A 21,581-nucleotide genomic window follows, 5' to 3' on the forward strand; every position below is an offset into this window, starting at 1 on the left:
TGTCATACGACTTCAATAACTTTGGCTATGAGCATGTAACGAAATTAAGACATTACGAATAAGATGTTAATGCCAACCGGTCAGAGGAAATATCAAGTTTTCTTACAACTTTTGACGCAAAATAAGAAGTGACAGTTGAAATAATCCAACGGAATACTTACAATGTACATCTATTTATTGTTCAAGGACAGTCAATAATATTCAAGCTAAGTATGATAACAATCTGTTCTACCTTCACATTTCCCGTTGGCTGCGTTAAGTGTAAATCCGTTGTTACAGGCACATGTGTAGCTTCCATTGGTGTTGATGCAAACCTGATTACAAGGTGAGCTGAGACATTCATCTATATCTGAAGCAAAATGAAATGGATAGGGTTATTGTATGTGGCTTTAAATTTGACGGATTTTCATTAGACAAAAAAGATAAAGACAATGCTTTTACTCATTATCTAGCATAAAATGTAGAATATGCAATACGCTTCAGAGAAATATTTTTCATAATCACAAGGCATCTAAAATTCTGCGAACACACTCAATTTACTTATTGCAATACCAATAAATAATCCACACTCTCATAGCATGATACTTTTAATAATTTGACTTACCTTTACAGTCCTTGGTTGTGTTGTCAAATATAAACCCAGTATCGCAGGTACAGATATAACTGCCGTTGGTGTTGATGCATTGTAGACTACAAGGTGAGCTGCGACATTCGTCAATATCTGAAGGTTCAAGAGACAAATAATGCTGTTAATAATGAACAATTTTTAGATTTCAGATTATAAATAAAATTAACATAAAACTTAAAGACTATCTTGAACTAAAAATATCAAACATGCACACTAAGAAAAAAAAAGAATAAAAATATTACAATACAATGAAACATATTTATTTATATAAATATTTATATTATTTATTTATATTATCTTACAGAATTGGGCTTATGGCTTTGTGACAGACAGACATACAGACAGAAAACAGTTATGCCAAGTAAGTTCACCTTTACAAATTCCACCTTGATCGAGAGAAAAGCCCACGTCACACTTGCACGTGTATGTGCCAGGACTGTTGACACAGATCGCGTTTGTGAGCGTGCACTTGTGTATGACATCCTGGTTGTGACATTCGTCAATGTCTGTGTCACAGTCTGTGCCTTGCCAGCCAGGTCTACACACACACCCTGTCTCCTTGTCACAGCGCTCAGCTCTTTGTCCACAGTTACAGGTGTGGTTGCAGTCTATACCGTAGGTACCATTTGGGCAAGCTGGATGGAATCAAAACAGCGGAGAGATGAAAAGAAATCCGGTAATATACAGTTCCTTTCATTAGGCTATTTTAAGATTTAGAACAGAAAAGCATGCGAAAATTAACTAGTAGATAAAACTAGAACACAGAAATACACCACAAAACACAAATAAATATAGAAGAACACAATACAGACACAACACAGAGACAATACAAACACAATACAGATGCAACACAGACCTGGTCATGAACACGTTATTACGATTTCTATTGTTTTTAAATTTATATCCTATTGGAAAGTGCTTACATTTGCATGTCAGTCCATCAGGATCCAGAATCTCACCAGCAGGGCAGCTGCAGACATACCCTCCGTCTGTGTTTTTACAGATAGCAGCGCACCGTGCAAGCCCGTTGGTACACTCGTTTATGTCTGTGAGGAAATAAACAAGAAAATAAAATAACTTATAAGTGACTCTTAGTTCTGTTCTTACTATCTTGTGGGTAAATAGCCACCTGAATGATAAAAGTGCGGGTTAATGAATCCTCATTCTACAATTTAACCTGGCAAAAATTTTAAACACTAGTTTTGAAACAAGAAGATTATTGTGTTTTACAGGCTGAAGCTTACTTAACGAGGCGGGGTCAAACTGGAAATGTGGCACAAAGACAATACGACTATCATTTTAGTAAAAAAAAACTGCTTTTAAGTCACTGTTACATGGGGCATTTGTCATGTCCTGCATGCTCATTATATATAAAGGTTTTCATGCTCTTGTGTCACGTGCTGGTACCTATACACGTGACGCCATCGTTGTCGAGGCTGTAGCCGGAGGTTTTACAGGTGCATCGATATGACCCGGGTGTGTTGTGACATTCCTGGGAACATCGACTTACGTTGTGGTCCGAACATTCATCCACATCTATTTGAAGAGAAAAGGCTGTTTAGAAGTGTCTAAGGGTTAATAAGGTTAAGGTAATAAAAACTGCCTGTTACAAAACAAAGGGAACTCAACAGAAGACTAACAGGTTTTTAATTGATGATGATGATGATTGATGATGATGATTGATGATGATGAGTGAGAATTTATTTAGCCCAATATCTTAGCCAAAGGCAAAGTCATGGTGCTGAACAAGATCAAGAAAGAGTCCAAAAAGATGAAGGTCCAACACTTGTCCAAACTGAAGCATGGCCACAACGCAGAAACAAGATCAAGGAGAGCCGATCGTCTCAGTTTGTTAAGCGAAGTGACAGAACTCCCTAATAGTATTGTCCCAACCAACCACCGAAAATACTGACCATAACATCGGTTTGTCGTTTTGTTCAAAAAGAATCCCGCTCTACAGTCGCACTGATAACTTCCGAGTGTGTTGTGGCAACTCTGATCGCATGGGCTTTTCTCACATTCATTGATATCTACAACATAGAGTTTATGTTTGTTTTATTTTTGACAGAAGGATTAAAATTCTGAAGTAAAACAAGAAAAATAATGAATATTTGAGTAATTAAAAAAGTATTTAACAATAGAGATGAATTTAAACGAGTCAACAATGCTGACTTGGATTGGAAAAAAGTGTAAAACGTGTTTAGTGTGTAAATCCAATTTTAAAACAATGGTAAAAATGTTTAGTTTTGTACTGTTAAATTATTTTATATGTTTTTGGAATCAAATAGTTTCCAAGTCCCCTTAAAGGTTTCAAAAAAGTTTCACTTTACCTGAACATGTGCCGTTTACACCTTCAAAGTACCCTGATTGGCATTTACATTTGTATCCGCCATCAAGATTGACACATTGTTTCTTTTCACTTTTGCACTGCTGGAGGATGGAAGAATTAGTACATTCGTCTATGTCCTGATCGCACCTATGTCCTGCCCATCCATCTTTACAAACACAGCCTATCTTGACATCACAGTAATCTGACCCTGCTCCACATGAACAGTCTTTGGCACAACCTTCTCCATATGTTCCAGGTGTACAATCTACAAACAACAATAAGGAGATAAACCGTACATTTTGGGGTTACAAAATATATTTCCAGTTAAAAAAACTAATAAATATGACGACAAATTATCATTATTATTGGTTGTTTTATAAAACTAAGTATCTGCAATCTCGTCAATGAAGAGAGTTAATAATTATATTATAAAAGCTACCTGACAAAAAACAAGATGAGTAAAAATAGTGGTAGGAATAATATTAGGTAGCATCAAGAATAGTAAAAGAAGTACCATTTGCCGTGAATAATTTGTATAGCCACATTAACAACATGTCTAAGCGGATAAGAAATTCTTATTAGTCAAGTAAGTATTACTGATGCACGTGCGATAGTCTTCGTCTAGTTTCATTCCTAGGGGACAAGAGCACTCAAATCCTCCATTCATGTTGGTGCAGTTGTGAGAACAGTTGATACCGCCCTGCCGACACTCGTCTATGTCTGTCAAAGACAACGAGCACAGTTTAAGAGGTTGTCTTACCCTCGAGAAAATATCTACAGTGGCTCAAACTTCTACTTAGTTAACGAAACAATATGTTATGTCTTCTAGCAGCTCAAGGACGTATGAAAAATATAGCATCACTATTATTTCTGATACATTTATCCTTTTCTATTCGTTTTCGTATGGTACGAACTGAAAGAAATAGGAGGCTATGCTGATGCTATAAGATGATTCAAATGATATACAGGTTTAAATAACCTTGGCAACTCTCATGATCTGTGCTGAGTTCGTAGCCAGAGTCACAGATGCAGACGGGTTTGTCGTTGTCATCTAGGGTACAGCCATGAGCTCGCTTGCAAGTGGTCTTGTTGAAGGCCGCACACACATCCCGAACTAACAACGAAAACCCAACCAATTGAGGAAAAACATATTACTATAAAGAAATAAGATGTTTGTTGACAGAGAACAGTAAGAAGCAGACGCTTACCCGAGTCGGCATGCCCAGAGAAAAATAAAGGATGAAAAGGAGGTGTAGTGTCTGTGGCAGTGTCAGAGGAACAGGATGAAGAAGAAAGCAAGAAACTACCTTTTGAACAGTTTCTTCTGTCGGGTTCAAGTCTGTAGCCGTATCTGCACCGGCAGTTGAAGGAACCAGGGACGTTTATGCAGTCATGTTGACATTCTGCTATTTTTAACTCACATTCGTCAACGTCTGGCAGTACGGACGCACAGAAAAATCAGAAAAAATATTTCAAATCTTCACGCATGAGTACCTGCACGGTGTGAATTAAAAAACACTCCAAGTCATTCTTTTGGGGCTTTTTATCGTTCCGTAATATCTGTAACTGTTGGGCTGATTATATATATATATGATTCATAGTTGTATTTACATGCAAATTGTTAAAGGGGTACACTTCACCTTCGACAAACAGATTCCTCTAATATGTTAATGTTAAACAGTTTATTCGACTCCTTGCAACCTACTCTTTTGTGTCTTAATGATCAACGAAAAAATTATCAATAGCTTGTGAAGTTGCGCTTCATTACATGTTGTTGCCTGTTTATAGAGATTTTAAAAATTGGAAAAAATTAATGAAAGTAAAGTATCTTACCGACACAGTGGTTACCAGCTTTCATGTAACCTTTGATGCAAGTACAGTAAAATCCTCCCGCAAAATTTCTACATTCTTCATGCTGTGTTTCACAAGGGAAGGTAGATTCACATTCGTTGATGTCTGGAAATAAAAATAAAAATAACAATGATGATGATGATGACGATGATGACGATAGCAACGATGACGATGATGATTATGACCAATGAGGGCGTCCTCCTATTCGTATGATGGCGACGATTATCAATGCAAGGCGTCCTCGTACCCGGATGATGATGATGATGATGATGATGATGATGATGATGATGATGATGATGATGATGATTACCAATGCAAGTCCCATTGCCATCGTCCATGTACCCGGGATGACAGAGGCACGAATAAGACCCAGGAATGTTGGCGCAGGTCTGGTCTTGTCGACAAATGTGAGGATTCTCTGCACACTCATCAACGTCATCCTGACACTCACTTCCGGTCCAACCAGCTTTGCAGATACACCCCTTGACATTGTCACATCTTTCTTCACGGTCATTGCACTGACACATCTGGCGGCATTCGAATCCATAGCGCAGGTAGGGACAGGCTGAGCACGTGCGCTTGTCGTCATTCAGCATGTAGCCGTTGTTACAAGAGCAAGAGAAGCTACCCTGGGTGTTGCTACAGAGCTGGGCGCAGATGTGGTCCTGGCATTCATCGTGATCTTGACAGGTCTTATTGTCCTTAGGATCGACATCGAAACCTGCGTTACAGAAGCATTCAGGAATGCTCTTGTATGTTGAAGAGTCATTTCTGGCCCGACAGTTCTGTGAACAGCCACTGTTTTGACAAATGGTTTTCAAGGATTGATCTTCCTCGCACAAGTTGCTAACAGGATTGTAGATGTAACCTTCATGACAAGAACATGTATAACCGCCGTCGGTATTGTTGCATATCTGCTGACAGTCGTCAGTCTTGTCCAAGCACTCGTTGATGTCGCTACACTTGAGGCCGTCTGCATTCAGTCGGTATCCCGGCTGACAATAGCACAGGTAACCCCCGTAGGTGTTATTACACAGCATCTCACAATGGCTCAGGCTACGGTCCGCGCACTCATTGATATCGGAACAAGAGGCTGGTCTGTCGTTAACAAATCCTTGCGGGCAGGCGCTACAGGTGTAGCCGACACTATTATTGCCTTGTGTCTCTGCTGGAATGTCACTGCAGTTTTGTTTGGGGTGACATGGGTTACCTGCGCATCCATCTTTGTCAAGCTGGCAGTCTTCACCATCCCAAGCTGGCTGACACTCACAGACTGCGTGCTGGAAGTAGAAGTTACCAGAGGACGGTCTGACCTTTGCCGTGTTACACTTCCCGTGACCTCCACAGCCAGTGCAGACTATTAGTGGAACAAAGGTGAGAGGGGAATAGCCGCCATTTGAGTCCACCACATACACACTGTTGAAGGAAAACTCTCGATCAAAACTGACTGACAAACGTAAGTAAATGGAATATGTATGTATTTCTTAGTGTAAGGCGTTATACACCTCAATAGACTACTGCACTTATTGTCTGGCAAATGAAGTACATCAAATGTAAATTCTTTGTGAAATATTTTTGGTACTTTTTTTTTTTGAAGCGTTGTACAATGCCCGATGCATCCGCAAATTTTTATGTTTTTGAAGTCATAAATATTTGAAAAGAGTTATAATTTTATATTTTATGTGTCTGTAATAAAATATTTGTTACTAGGTAATAATACTTATATTTAAATGACGTTTTCAACCTTTGTGTCACACTTTATAATTAAAATGCTAAGATGCAATTGTAATCTGATCTGTCTGTCCCATATTCTACGAAGGATCAAGAAAGATCTTTTGCAAATTCTATTCTCCTCAAACCAAAGTATGTTACAAAATAAAAAGGGATTAGTAAGATATAATATTTTTGTCTTAATGACTGGGTTAATGACTGATTAAGCTTTCATGTTCGAGTTACAAACTTCCAAGTATTTTCAAGAACATACACGTCTGGAGTGTACACAAACACGTTTATGTTATCATATGTCGTGGTCTCACCTTATCTGAATGATGTCGAGTGTAGTAAGGGACAAAGTCACAGTTCCAGTTGAAGAATTTATTTTCAAGACACCGTTGTAGTCTTCGACGAGATGTAAGGTGACAACGTCATTGTCGTCATCGTGGGCACTGACTGTGAACTGCGCTGTTTGATTCATTGTCACACTCACTTTATCAGGAGCCGAGATCACTGGCAGTGAGTTCTCTGTAATGGTGATGATCACAGTTAAAAATAATGTAAATACTCTTTTTTTTTATTATTATTAAATTTTATCTACTGTATACATACTTTACGAAAAACGTATAGTAATTAATTGATAATTTGAACAAATTCTTAGCAGAAATGAATACAGTAATCCCTCGCCATTTCGCGCCTCACCTTTCGCGGCTTCACTATTTCGCGGGTTTTTATAAGAGATTAATGGGAAAAATGATTCGCGGACCTACGCTTCTTCACGGATTTTCTGCGAAATTCGATCAGTGGGATATATATATATTATGAATTTTTAGATGAAAAAAAGTCCAAAGTGTATAAAATATATTACTAATATTAATTCTAATAATAAAGAAATGTTATAAATAATAAAGCTAATAATATGAATTACAGTAAACAGTGCATGTATTTACTCAGAAATGACAACCAACATCGCTTGCCTGAGACGCTACGCGCCTACTCACAATTGTAAACAACACACGATTGGTTGGTTTCTAGGGAAGCGACCAATCAGAGTGCTGCGTTGTATCCCAGCCTCTGATGGGCTCAGTACAGAGGCGCGCTGTGTACTTTTTCTTCTTTCGTTCTATGACAGGTAATGTATTACTCTACAGTAAAGTACATATTATATGTTTGTTCTTTTGTTTAATGTAGAGGTACAAGACATGCGTAGAACACTGTGGGGATGGTTATTAAGGAAATGGGAAAGGTTTATGTAGCTTAAAAGTATGGGGTAGGGTTTATAAAGCCTTAATACAGTTTATAAATAAATATACCGTTTCTGTTTCGCGGATTTTTGGTTATCGCGGGTGGTTCTGAAACGCATCTCCTGCGATAAACGAGGGATTCCTGTAGTGTAGTTTTATGCCTTACGAGAACATCAATATTTTAAAACGGTTTGAGAAAAATGACAAATAAAAAAAAAAGCACAAAATGCAAAATATATTAAAAGAAGTTGTTCAGTATACGTGCTGTCTGCAATAAGACCTGCCAAGGCAATATTTGACAAGAACGTAATGACTTAGAGTTCTCTTAAATTACTTCCGAATATAAACACAAAGAATACTCACTGATCTGCCTGAGGATGACCTCGGACTGGTTACGAAGACTGGACGTCTCGAGGGCGAAGTCCTGTTTCCCTGTTGCGATGTAGTCGTAGATGCAGGGCTTGTTGTCTGCTCCACAGGCTTTAACAGCGTTGGAGTGGTCTGTGGTGGGCGCTTCATCCAGAAACACTGGTGTGAACTCAGGGTGAGAGTAGTCGCTGGGTCCCATCCTCGGCTCGTAATGCATCACTGTGTCGTTCTTCGTGACAAACCCTTGTATTCCAGACAGTGAAACAAGTCGGAAAAAGAAATATGTAAAGAAATAAGTGACAGCCTAAAGCAAAAATTTTAAAGGAACATATAAGTCTCAGATAATTAAGCAACATTAAATTTAATTGTGATCGACATTTATGTTTAAATAAAATAGCAATGATACTAATTTTAATGATAAATTTTTTAAATGTTTTACTGATGTTTCTTAAAATGCGTTCTGCAGCAGCTGTGTAAGTGAAAGGCGAAACAAATATTATTGTAATGCACAAAAGTCAGACTTAACATGTATGTGTATAATTCATCCTCAAGTGCAATAAAATGCAGAGAATAATTTTGTAGTTAATAGGTTTCTTGATGTGGCCTGCTATCTTACCCGCTCTTTTCCCTCTTCCAGTAGAACCTCACAAAAAGTCAACTTTACATAAAAACACTTATTCTTTGTAAGATTAAATTTATCTTTCTGAAGTCACTGCTAGTTTTATATAAAAATGGAACAATGGAACATGTAACAATGCAATCATAACCACTTAAATAAATTTATTAACATATTTAGTCTGAGAATATAATAATAATTACTTTTACAGTCCACATAAGTGTACTTTCTGCTTATAATTTATTTTACTAAATTTCACTAAATTTACAGTAAAAAATAAAAACTGGTACATTTACACTTGGCTATATTATATATTCCTGTCAAGTATTCCCACTATAAACCTAAAAATAACCCAAACTATTCCTTTTTTGCGAATAGGAAGAAATATTAATTATATTTTTTGGATTTTAAATATTATGACACAAGGGACTTACAGTTTGGGGAAAACTTGTTGAATATTTCTCTTTCGGTCAAATTGTTGCCGAGTGTATCACCGTTGGGAAGAACAAAATCGTCGCTGCTGTTCCCATTAAAATTCCCAAACATTCCTTTCGGCAAGCTGCGGAATTCGTTAGGAATATTGAATGCAGAGGCGAGGGCTTGTAGACGTACTGATGTCTGAATTCCTATTCCTGTAGAAAGATAAAAGTCAGTTCATCTAGCTGTATAACAGAGCAACTCTAGTTTGCTTAACAATATATATCTCTGTGTATATATATATTTGGACACAATATCTATTTGTAAACATTCTGTCAGCTCAGGGGTTTCTCTGCTCGACACATTCTTTATATTAGTTTAAATATTATTTATTGTTATAAGCTGCTTCCAGAGGACATCCTATGACCAAGCAAAATAAATTTAGAAGTAAAATATGCTTGAATCCTTATTCTCTCATTACTTTGCTTTCAAAGAGAGTATTAACAAAATTTTGATTTCACTAGAGATTTTTCAGTGATTGAATGGCTTACAATACCACATTGAAATAGTTTTTTTTCTTGTAAATAGTAATGACCAGTTAAAATTTTCTGTCTAACCTGATGAGAAACTGACAGTACATGTATCGTTGAAACTTCGTATCATGAAGTTCTCAGTGTCAAGAGTGAAATCTTTCCGAAAGGCAAGTGTATAATCTACTCCGTTGGCGTAGACTATGAGCGCTGAATAAGAAAATAAGGAAAAAACATTTAAAGGTACACATGTCAGTCTGAGGCTGCTTGGACATGTGCAAAACTTAAAACTGTTTTGAAGAAGCAAAATTAGAAACGTTCTCAGAAACAGCTCCTATGTCATTTATTTGCGAGGCACACGCGCATTCGAAAAATTCGCTAACGAGACTGAAAGTCTGGCTTAAAGCAATTTTGTCTTATTTTAAAATAGTTTTAAGTTTAAAATCTAGAAATGTGTTGTGGAATGTTTCTATACCATAACTATCTAAATTTCTACTTAATTTTACAGGACGAACCCAATTTAAATACATTTATACATAGCTATATATCTGTACTTCAAATTATCGTAGAAGTTGTTTAGGCTCATGTTAAATATTAAAGTTTGTTTTTTCATTCAAGGAGGAATTCATTGACGGGACAGAAACACTTCTGCACCCTACACGCAGTAATAGTAAATACAATACTTAATTGCTACAGCAAGAACACATAGCATATAAAGCCAAGCTGAGCCATACACGTGTTGGTGCTCGGGTCGATGCCCACGAAAACCCTCACACCGTTCTCCTCCATTCCCAGCGCCGTGAAGACCGTGCGTTGGAGGGACACCTTGTCGTCCACGTCCTCTCCGTGCGGCCCTGAAGTGTGAAGTTGACCTGTGGTTTTCGAATTGTAATCAGATTGATTTCTCCAATGCCATTATAGTTGTATTCTCGCCCGTCCAGAGTTTTGATATGAGGATCGCCGTATATAGTGCCTGGAATAATAATCTTTAACGGTCACCTTGTGTGGTGCAATTAATAACATTTATCTGCACTAAACAGTAAGTTTTTTTTTTATTTCAGATATTTAATTCTATGTAGTAAAGTTACACAGAACAAAATTATCATTAACCGACTACAAGGGAGTTTTAGTTTTTTTTTCACCTTAAAAGGCGGACGAAATTTCGATTGTGCTCAAAGTAAACAATATTTACATTAGAATTTTCTCGGTTGAACTGCTGCCTCCAGCATTCTGGAAAGCAATTTCTAAAAAAGCCAGTTACATGTACACTTGAATTTTTTTATGAAAACAATTTTACACTTTTATTTAAATTGTCAGCACAATTAAAACATGTAGCTTGTTTACAAATTTCAACAACATGTCTATGGAAGAGAAACGGCTTCCAGGTAGGAGAGAGCGTGCGCGTGCGTGCGTGCGTGTGTGTGTGTTTTGTAATCATAAATTATTTATTTATTGATATAGATTATTTGGTTTGCAGCTTTTCTGGTGGGCTATTTAAATATACCAGAGCTAATCACATCTGCAAACTTCACCTTTAAATATATTTACAGTTTAGGTAACATCATAGCTTAACAGACAGACAAAAATAAACTGCGGTCAGTACTTCGCTGGTATGCAATATTTGATTCGCATTTTCCTATAGGCCGCAGTTGGTAGAATTTTTGACATCGTTGGTCTGTGGAGTTGAAACAGCAAGTCCTGTAGGCCTGAACATCTTCAGTCTCATACTGCTTTCGTAGTTCATACAGCAGGGGAGTGTAGGCCAGCGATGGACCGGCGAAAGGTATGTTCTGAATCAGAGTCTGGTTCCCAAGGAAGTAGCAGCATTCCTGCACACGGCAAATTTAAAACGATAGATGAACTGACACCAAAGGAATTATAACTGACATCCATGCAATAGTAAACTTAATGACAACCTAACCCAAGCAGCGCCAGCGAATTTCTGAAAGCTGAAAGGACACAAGAAATAAGCAGACAAGCGAAGAAGAAGAAAAGAAAAAGAACAAGGGCATTATGAAGTCAAGCAGTCGAGCAGACAGAATAAGGATTATGCTAGTCACACACATTTAATAACTGTATGAGACAATGCAGTGTTGACTATAGAGTAAGGTATAATTATATACGGGTTTATCCTTACAGGGGAGATAATTCGTAGAATATTAACTTGTTTGTTGGTGGCGATAAATGAATGTTTTCATTTCGTCTGAAATAATAGTCATTTTCTTATAATGTGCTTTTTACACTTATCTTACTAGAATGAGGTGGAACTGTCTAATTTAAGTACGTTAATAATGCAAGTGACTGTTAGAAAGGTTCGTTCACCTTGTAGCGACTTCATTATGTTACTTAACAGTATGCAAAAGTAGTGTCTCTCGGTTGGTTCTTTGTCTTTGTCTTGCATACCTTGCTGAAAGGTGCGTAGCGCCTTGTAGTTGCTAGGTTCAAAATAAAACACTCCAGGTGGTTGTCCTCATCGTTTCGAAAGTACCGCCACTGATTTGCTACCCCGTTGTAAATGTTGTGTTTACTGCAGGGACACGGAGGTAGCTTCGCAAAGCCTTTTCTTCTGACGTCCTCCAGTTTTTTGTTTCGTCGATACCACTCGTCACATAAATGACCATCACTACTTGGGATTTCTCCGACTTTGTAAACCCATATACCTTTGTGTCCTACAAAGATATACAATTTTAGCTTTCAGCCATGTGTAACGAGACAATGAAGAAAGATGAGAAAAGAACAAAGGATGAAATAAAAAAGGAGAACAAAGACACATGAACATACAGTATTAATTGTTAATACATTCATTTAAAAAAAATGATATATATATATATATATATTTTCACTTTGTGCTATGAATGCTTATCTCCTTATCGTTCCTGATGTAAAATCAATTAAAATTGTTTTCGCCCAATAATACTTTGTAAAGGTTACAAACTGATTACCAATCCTTTTTTCAACGTTTAGTTCAGTCTAGTTTTAATAATGTACTTATTTTAAATGTGTAACGAGGGATTAAAATGTTTGAATTACATCTTAAAGCCTTGCAAAAGAAAATTTGCTTGACTCCTGGTGATTATGGTCTGAAACTTTCTAAGCGGTACTAACTTGTTTTATCAATACAAACCTGTGTTTCCTAGGTATGCACTCATATGATATGCGTATTCAGATTTAGAGTACACATTTTGCTGAAAATTTTCCAGAGATCCTTGTGTGATTCCAATTTGAATTGGGTACCACGGTCCATAGTATTTCCAGTTCATCTCAGTAAGACTGTAGAGGGTGAATGCGTAGGAGGTTGTCCAGTCAGATGCAAGAATCAACTGGAAAGTAGCTTGACCTGGCTGAAATGACGTTTATTAATGTCAGAATACACTTATTTGCATAAAAAGTTGTGATTTATTGCTTAAATAGCAACTTTTAATAATAACTTTTGCAATAACGGGATCTTGTGGTGGACATAACTTTATCGGCAGATTTTAAATTTCCACTGCTGTTGTCATGTAAACCCACAAAACAAAAGAACCGAATTTATTCAGCCAGGGACGGTTATTTTCATGCGCTTTAAGTTTTCAATAATTTAGACGAGAAAACAAATCAATCAATCCTCAATCTAGCACTATGTATATCGAGCCAACATGAATATGTACCCTGATAGTAAGGAAGCATCTGAAAACATTTTCGAAGCGTTAACGACCTTTATGTTTTTAGCTCTAAAGAAACCTAAAGTTTCTAAAATGTTGCCGCTTTGTTTTCATACTACCAGGGACTGTTTAACTCACAGCTGGATCAGGTAAAAGACAGGTTTGAAATAGTAAGACAGTGATTGCCAGTAGCCAGGCGACCTCTACTCCTTTGATTAATTTCTTCTTTCGTCAGTCCCTATGTTTAAGAATTTTTGCAATATACGTAGTGAGTTAGCTTATTTATCTAGCTGCTTTTAGCTTCATCATTGGTGTTCTCTTTCAGAAGATTATTATTGCATGTGTAACCCTGTAGTCAAAAAAGACATTGCTTACATTGTTCGGTTGGTATGACTGAAAGTCTTGCTCCATGCATTTCCACGTGAACACAAGAAGAACTGCTGGAGAAAATTTTAGCTTTAGCAAGCTCCCCGCTTCTTTTATTAGTCCAGTTGTAATAGGCATTGTTCCTTTGTAGATCTTGTAGTAGACACCTGAAGTTCCTGTCCTACAGACTAAGTACATACATATCTCTTATTTAGTATATGAGAATGTTAGAATTAATAGCATTGAAAAACTCAATGTTATGGAGAAAATACAAAATAATTATCTGAAGATAATATTCAGCATTTCAGGAGACGTTTTTGTTTGATGAATAAGTTGTTTTTTTACACATATGATACATTTTTTCATTTAGTCTGCCTCATTCAACGACAAAAATCTGTCCACCACCAATAAGAGTTTTGGCAATAATGTTTATAATAGAAATTTTGTTAAAAGGATTGCTATTTTTTTTTCAACGACGCAGTAGAGTGAAAGAAGATTTTCGTACTTTTAAAATAAACGGCACGCATGATTGGTTACAAAACAACAGGTTTATTGATCGGAAGGTTCACAGATTGGTTTGTCAATAATAAATGATGAGGTAATACTGTCTTTGTTATTTCATCTTTGTTTCTGTAATTCATTCTTTTTTTTTTTCTTGCTTTCATACAGCGGAGGGAGAGAATGAAAACTCATACCATTTGACGTTTTCATTAAGGCACAATAAACGCAAATGGACAGGCTGGTAGGTTCCAGAACAGGCCACGAGTTGTTGTAGTCAAAGGAAACAATGCCGTTCTTTCCCAGCTGAAAGAACCACGATAAGAAAATATATACTCTATACAGCATTACAGTAAGTATTGTTACACACACCAGCAGTTTAGTGTACAAAGTGTAAAGAGAGTTTGGGGCATGTATAATGACTTTATAGATGTTTTCATGCATTAAAGAACTTAGTCCTGATTTTTAAAAAAATATGCAGGTTTTGAGTAATCCTTTGCTTGTGGTGTGCTCATAGTCTTCGTAAGATTCAAAAATTACCTTTTTGAAATCACTGCTAGTTTTATATAAAAATGGAACAATGGAACATATTACGAACTTGTGAAGATGGCGATTTTTACGTAAATTAATGTTTTCTTCTAATAAACGCTAAGACTTATGGGATTTCCTTTGATCAACTTATATTTGTATATTTAAACTTTATAATTAAAATATGTATTAAAGTCATTATGAACTATTTAGTTTGTACAGTCCGTAATAATCAGAACAAAAAAAAAATGTATCTGATAAAGATGAAACGCACGTAAATCTTATGCCTAGCTTTGTCTCCAAAGGGAAAACCTTCCTGAACGTCGATCTCTTGACCAGGTAATGCTTTTGTGTCACATACATCATTTACGCCTGAGCCACACTGAAGGAGATCTGAAAAATGAGTAGAAAAAAATTTATGAGGGAACTAGCTGGAAAACACATTAGTGTGATTATCAGAAAATAACGATGTAAAGAGTACTTTACGTTTGTGTGTTTTTAGAGATGTGTGACAGGAACAATAAAAAAAGCATTTAGTTATGCTTAATTTCATTGAACTTCATTAAATTTTGTTTTTCATGGAATTCAGAGACAGGATTCAGTAAGCTGTACAATCTGAGCAGAGAGACACGAATGCCCAGTATGGTCTACTTTACAATTTTAGCAGTAACATGAGACATTCATCTCTGTCATGTTAACACATGTACGTCTGCAGCTATTGCCACTTCTGTTCATCTTTTGCTGTTTCTCATTGATTGATTGATTGATTGATTGATTCATTTATTCATTTATTTATACATTTCATATAGACATGCATGAATACAGTTATAAACACATTTAAATTTGTTCACATTAAGACACCTGCACACAAAGATATGTTAACCTTTAAAATGAGGGTTTTTAATCATTACCTCTTGGACAAACCAAAATCAGTTTGATATTGAATAAGAAAAAGATAAACACAATAAATGGGACAGAGAAACACAAATAACAGTCTCAGTTTTGATGTTTGTAGTGCTACTACAAATAAGTATAGACAAAGACACTGCAGTAGCTGCTGAGATGAAGGTAAAAGCTCTCAAATTACAAAATATTTCAAAAGTAAATTCACAGCAACCAATTATAGTTTTGAATGTTTAATGTTTGGATGAAAGTGACACTTACCCAACGATGCACTTACTAAGAAAAGAGAGAAAAACGAAAAAAGTGTTATTCATGATTGCTGGCAACAACAAAGTTAATTATTAACCGTGAAGAACTTTGTAAACTCATCGTATCCACTTTCGCGTATTGTTATTTAATGCTTAACTACTTCGGTTGTCTTTCCAATTATGCAGTTAACCAACTTCTTAAAAATAACTCGGGAAGCAATTTTGAGTCTGAGCACACACACACACACAAACAAGCAAACAAATATAGCATACATATATACGACAGATAAACGAGCACTAAAGATTTTCTTGCATGCACTTTGTCAACTTTGATATCATTATCGTCTTCGAAGCAGAAAGTAATCACAATAGTTGTTCGTGAATTCAACTTACAGTCTTTGACCTGACGATAAGAAGCTCGGAAACCAGTGTAGGCAGCGGAGAATGCGTTTAGCACCACAGTCAGGCTGTTTGTAGTAGAATTGACCCTGGGTACGAGTTTGGTTCCACAGTATCTATGACATAGTAACTAAACAATTAAACAGAGTCATGAAAGACAATCCTTTACATCGTCTGATAATCTCTCGCTATAAGCGGCATGAATCAATAAATTTAAAATGTATTCTCGTGAAAAGCAGTTGATTGGGTGGGAAAAGGTTAACAGGAGGTTCATCACTTACGTGCCAATGACCTTGTCAGCGTCCGTAGTGTTCCCGTCATACAGCTTGACGATGCCATACTGGCAACCATCTAGTGCGTATTGGCCGACATTGAAGTCCTCAAATTTCAAGAGAACCACAAAGCCTTCCTTAACAATAATTGTCCATTTACAGTAAGTATTTGCAGGAAAAAGAAGGGGATACCCGGGGGATTCCAGAAACCCTTCACCGTCTGTGAGAAGCCCGTTTCCGCACTCTGAAGAAAAATGCAAAGTAAAAGTATGTGGATTTTACCTGCATTTGTATCGTCTTCAAATTAAATGTCCAAACTTTTCTCCGCTTTAATGTTTTTTTTCGCAGTACTACTTATACTGCTTTGAGAGTAATGCAAGAACTTCTACAGCAAATAATCAGTTAAATTAACTGCTTTTTACAGCTGTCTACATCACTTAGACCAGTCACTGCTCATGCTTGTTTTTCAGCACATGACATACATTGAACGTTCAAATACAGAATACGCAATGTCTGACTACATACCTTTTGAATGTGTGCTGAATGATGCTTTAAAACTGCTGTTAAGGCCTTTTAACTCATCCCTCTTAAATTCAATCATCATGTGATTTGCTGTCGAGTTTCTTGTTAGAGGTCGAGAACCGGAGCAGAGCTGGTGGCCGATCATCGGGGAGTATTTGTTTGTACCATCGAACGTCTTCAAAAGGATAATGCATACAAGATAAGAGCTACAATTGAAAAGCCATTCGTGAGAAAGCATGTACATAGCTGATGTAACTCAACATCTAACAAATAAATCCTTAAAGTTTTCTTTTTTACAAATCTCGAATATTGAAATTAGAGACTGCTGTGAGAGTCAATGAGAGCAGAGCTTGCCTTTTCTTAGATAAACCTAGATCACACATTTAGTAAAAGCAGCGATTCCACGGTTATTGTTAGCCAGGCATAAACATAACCTAATCCTTGGTTTGCTGGAGCAAATGTAAAGCGCTATGGGTTGTTGAAAAGATTGTAGTTTGAAAATGCATAGCTCTTCTTCAAACCCTTTTAGCTGATATGCTATACTTAAAAAACTATCTTGTATAAAAGCTGAAAAAGGAAAACAACAGGCAAAAACATCAGGACATTTATTCTATGCTATTTTAAGACCAAGAGAAAACAAAACCAATGATTTAACTGATGTTTCAGATTTTTACAGCTAACATCAATAAAAAATAAAAAAATGTGAGTATTATTATAAATAAAATAAGCATAAAAGAGATGTTAACAATACATGTAAATAAAATATACATAAACACATGTAAAGATTTAAAGGTTATTGACGAGAATAGATACATTATCACTGGAAACGTCTCATTTCCCTTGTAAGCGTAGTTCGCAAGAGTTTGCGAGTATGTATTCCGCGTGAGAATGTAAAAAAGGTCTAATTCGTAAGCCCTGTGAAGGAGCATACTGATGACACTAGCAGCGCGACTTCACCTAGAGGTTTTTCACTTAGTGAACAGTGCGTGGGATTCACAACGCAGCCGCCGAATCGGCTGGTCATACCTGTACACGTGTGAATACAAGCAGGGGAATCCTTGTCGTCAAGAAGCTAATGTGGAGGAACAGTTAAGGAGGACCCGCTGAGACGGATCCCTAACTACGGGAGGGCCTTTTACCTACATCGGACCCACCCAGGGCTGACTGTCAACAGAGGGAGGGCTGGATAGCTCGAACCGACCAGGGTAGCCCAAGAGTTTCTTCTCTACGAGCAGTAGAACATTCTGTCAACGTTTCGACTAATGTCCAGGCCAAGGAGTTTGGAAGTGTCTACCAGCATTGATGTTTCCATGGGAATATGTGCAGTGACGTGCTAGTGTAATTGCTAGTGTGACAGCGCACCTACCTAGCAACGATGGGGGGAGAACATTACCGGCTCTGAGGTTCGTGGGCTGTCAAGGACCGACTTGAATTGTTATTTTCGACTTGCTCTAATATTTCAGGGTGGCCACTAGTCATCGGACATAGTTCCATGACGTTATCGTATTCTTCTGATCAGCAAGTGGACGGACGTGATGACAAGTATAAGAAACTTTACAGTTTTGTCATGGAACTGAGAATTCTGATGGTATTGAGTTTTCTCTGTGCGAGTTGTCTAAGTACAATTACTTGGTTTTATACAGTGTGTGTGGGAGAGTGTTCGTGTTATTGTGACCTGATCAGAACCAGTTTAAAAATGATAACAGATAAGAAAAGAACAGAAAAGCAGACAGTGGGCGCTTCAGTAACAGACGAGAAGCCCATAGACAGGTCGTTGTTTTGTGTGTTGAAAGAACGCGTGTGGACGTCGTGTGTGTGTTGTTCCTGTGAGAGTAGGGTCCGTGACATACATTATTTGATATTAAAGAATGCAAGAACCTCACACTACTGGACGCACAGCAACAACTTTTTCATTTGATCCCCTGTACGATGCTTATTTCGGACCATATTAATCTTTCAAAAATTACCAGTTTGTATTGGGATTAATAGAGGCGTCTAGTTAAATTAATTGAGTAAATGCAATATTAGTAAAGAAATATTTTTCCTAGTTTATTGTATTTAAAGCCACCTTTTTTGCGCTTATTCACGTTTTTGAAATCCACACATTTTCAACATTTTTATGCGAATGGGAAAGATTGTCAACTATGCACGTAAAATTAGGCAGCCAGAAACCTTGATATAGTTGCGGCACTGCGTGTCCTTGGTGAGGTCGATGGAGGAGAAAATGAGGCTGACAAAGTAACCTTCTGTTACTGAGATGGTGTAAGAGCAACTGGGATAAGCCGAGTAAAACTCTGGATCATCCGGTGATGATATTGGTCCCTGCTGCGACTCAATGACCTGACGGCATTCTGTAAATATGATCATATAATCTGTTTATAGATATAAACACATACTGAAATAAAAGACAGGAAAAGTTATAGAGAGGTACTATTTATAAGAAAGGCATAGAGCAGAAAAGATAAATGAATTGATTAAGTAGTAAATGATTGAAATGTCGGGTAACAGATTTTGCAAGATCATAATAGAAATTATAGATAAAGCAGATTATACCGATTTTCCATTCACATCGTTTGTCTGACACCTTATTTGTCACAACACTTCTTTTGTCTATCAATAGATTGCAGACTATATTTTGTTTATATAATTGTTTTAGACTGTCTAATTTTAATGTTTATATTGCCTCTATAGTTTTAAAGTGGAGGACGGGAAGAAACTCTGTACGATTCGTTACAGACGGTGTGACTTCTCTTGGAACAGCTGTGGGAAAAATGAACCTGAGAAATACGGTGACAGGTATTTAGTCGTGTGAAAAAGGAAGCACAACAATCACAAAAAATGAACAGGTAAATCAAGATTTACTATGTTAGGTAAATCGGATAACTTCTTGTTGTGGGAAAGGATTGAGTTTCCTAGTCAAAATTCTGGGTGAGTGCTGAGTTCTGCTATACTCTAGTGACACGGCTCTTTGTTAGAACATTTTTAACTGCGCGTATGAAAAACCATACCTGTAGTCCAGTTGATGCGTACTTTATTGATGTTATTGTCATAATGAGAATACAGCCTGATATTGACACTGTTACTATCGACGATGACAGGGTCGACAGGTCCATTGTAGATGGACCATCTTTGCCAAGGGTACCCGTTTGTCGAAACCTGCCATAAAGAGAGCAAAAAAAAAGGAAAAGGTCATACTTAGTTGACGGACGATGGACGATCCCTTTCACCCAAAATACGACATTGCGAAACTGCTGATCGTCTACTATGGCAGCTAAGTTACCATGTTACATTATGAGGCCTGATTTATTTTCCTCGCTTTCATACATGCAAGACGCAGAGTTGGGACATCATAGCTTCGATACACCAGTAAGTAGCTGAATGGCAAAAAAATTCTTACAGAATATCATAACAGCTGAGTTTGTGCTGAATTAGTATAGGAGTTGTTTATAAGAAACGATTTCAAATCTTACATAAAGATATTGCTCCGTATAGAAATCCTGAAAATAGAGTGTAATAGTTGTGTAAGGCTTTGTAGTGATGGTCCATATTATGTCTGCCTCCCCGTTATAAACATTCGGGTAGCCAGGTGTTGACAGATTTCCGCTACTTGCGTTGTAAGGACCCATTGATATGTCGGCTGAGAAAAACAAATCTTTGTAAAGTTACCAACAATCACGAGTGGTCTATATTTGACCTTTTCGACTTTTTCTGAACACGTACTAACTACAACCGGGGAGAAAAGTCGCTTGACATACAAAAGAAGTAGTTAGGCGAAGAAAACATTGCAGTTCTGTATATCACAAAAACAAATTCTATATCTTTGAACGACTTTCTTTTATCTTGAACATAGTTATTTTTAAATATTTAGCTGCATTCATACGTCACAAAGAAATCAAACTAGTAGGTTTTGAAATTTGCTGCATATGATCAAATTGTGTGATACTGTTTACAACAATATTTTCATACCCGGTTCATATATTCTAAAGTATATTTCAAATCCAGTCTCATGTGCACTTGCGTTGGACTTTCCATCAGACCTCAAGGAGATGGTAAAGGCAAAGGAAGTGCTGTTGGTCAGATCCACTGGCGCTGGAAGCTGTGTACCACAGTATGGACCTCCTACTGTAGGAGACGCCTCAGAGTCACCGTCAAATATCTAAAAATAAATAAAAGAATATTTTTAGCATCGTTTTTAATCCATCACTGATCCATGCTGTCATTTGTGACTGACAGGTGTGATTTTGTATGTGTTAGTGTGTGCTTATCTAAAGTAAATGCGATAAAAGCATTCTGCATATACTTATAACTTTTGATACTATTGTTTTTATTACACATATTTAAAAAATAAGTTGAATGGCTTTAGTCAATGACTTGCGTTCTATATAAACAACTAGAATAATATAAATCCATAGACGAAAAAAATAGTGTTCGAAAGAGGTGAGATAGAGTAGGAGGATCCAGCAGAGAAAACAAATACCTGAACGTAGTCAGAACAAACGCCATTCTG

General features: G+C 36.9%; 1 protein-coding gene across 8 annotated transcripts in view; it reads right to left on the reverse strand.

Annotated features, from left to right (window-relative positions):
• LOC112554507 overlaps positions 1–21,581 on the reverse strand; it is a 244,302-nt gene that overhangs the window by 82,740 nt on the left and 139,981 nt on the right. For 7 of the 8 annotated variants that reach the window (XM_025222320.1, XM_025222337.1, XM_025222301.1 and 4 more), the window contains exons 26-39: positions 8,129–8,377; positions 6,845–7,049; positions 5,119–6,224; positions 4,791–4,913; positions 4,265–4,390; positions 3,937–4,071; positions 3,555–3,677; positions 2,959–3,222; positions 2,542–2,658; positions 2,036–2,164; positions 1,552–1,674; positions 1,000–1,263; positions 605–721; positions 233–349 (exon numbers count right to left, since the gene is read on the reverse strand). In XM_025222320.1, the coding sequence (XP_025078105.1) occupies positions 233–349; positions 605–721; positions 1,000–1,263; positions 1,552–1,674; positions 2,036–2,164; positions 2,542–2,658; positions 2,959–3,222; positions 3,555–3,677; positions 3,937–4,071; positions 4,265–4,390; positions 4,791–4,913; positions 5,119–6,224; positions 6,845–7,049; positions 8,129–8,377 (3,198 nt within the window). The remainder of the gene's footprint in view (positions 1–232; positions 350–604; positions 722–999; positions 1,264–1,551; positions 1,675–2,035; positions 2,165–2,541; positions 2,659–2,958; positions 3,223–3,554; positions 3,678–3,936; positions 4,072–4,264; positions 4,391–4,790; positions 4,914–5,118; positions 6,225–6,844; positions 7,050–8,128; positions 8,378–21,581) is intronic. The other variant, XM_025222328.1, reaches the window with a different exon arrangement.

This window comes from Pomacea canaliculata, linkage group LG2, assembly GCF_003073045.1.
Source record: "Pomacea canaliculata isolate SZHN2017 linkage group LG2, ASM307304v1, whole genome shotgun sequence".
Taxonomy (NCBI): Eukaryota; Metazoa; Mollusca; class Gastropoda; order Architaenioglossa; family Ampullariidae; genus Pomacea; species Pomacea canaliculata.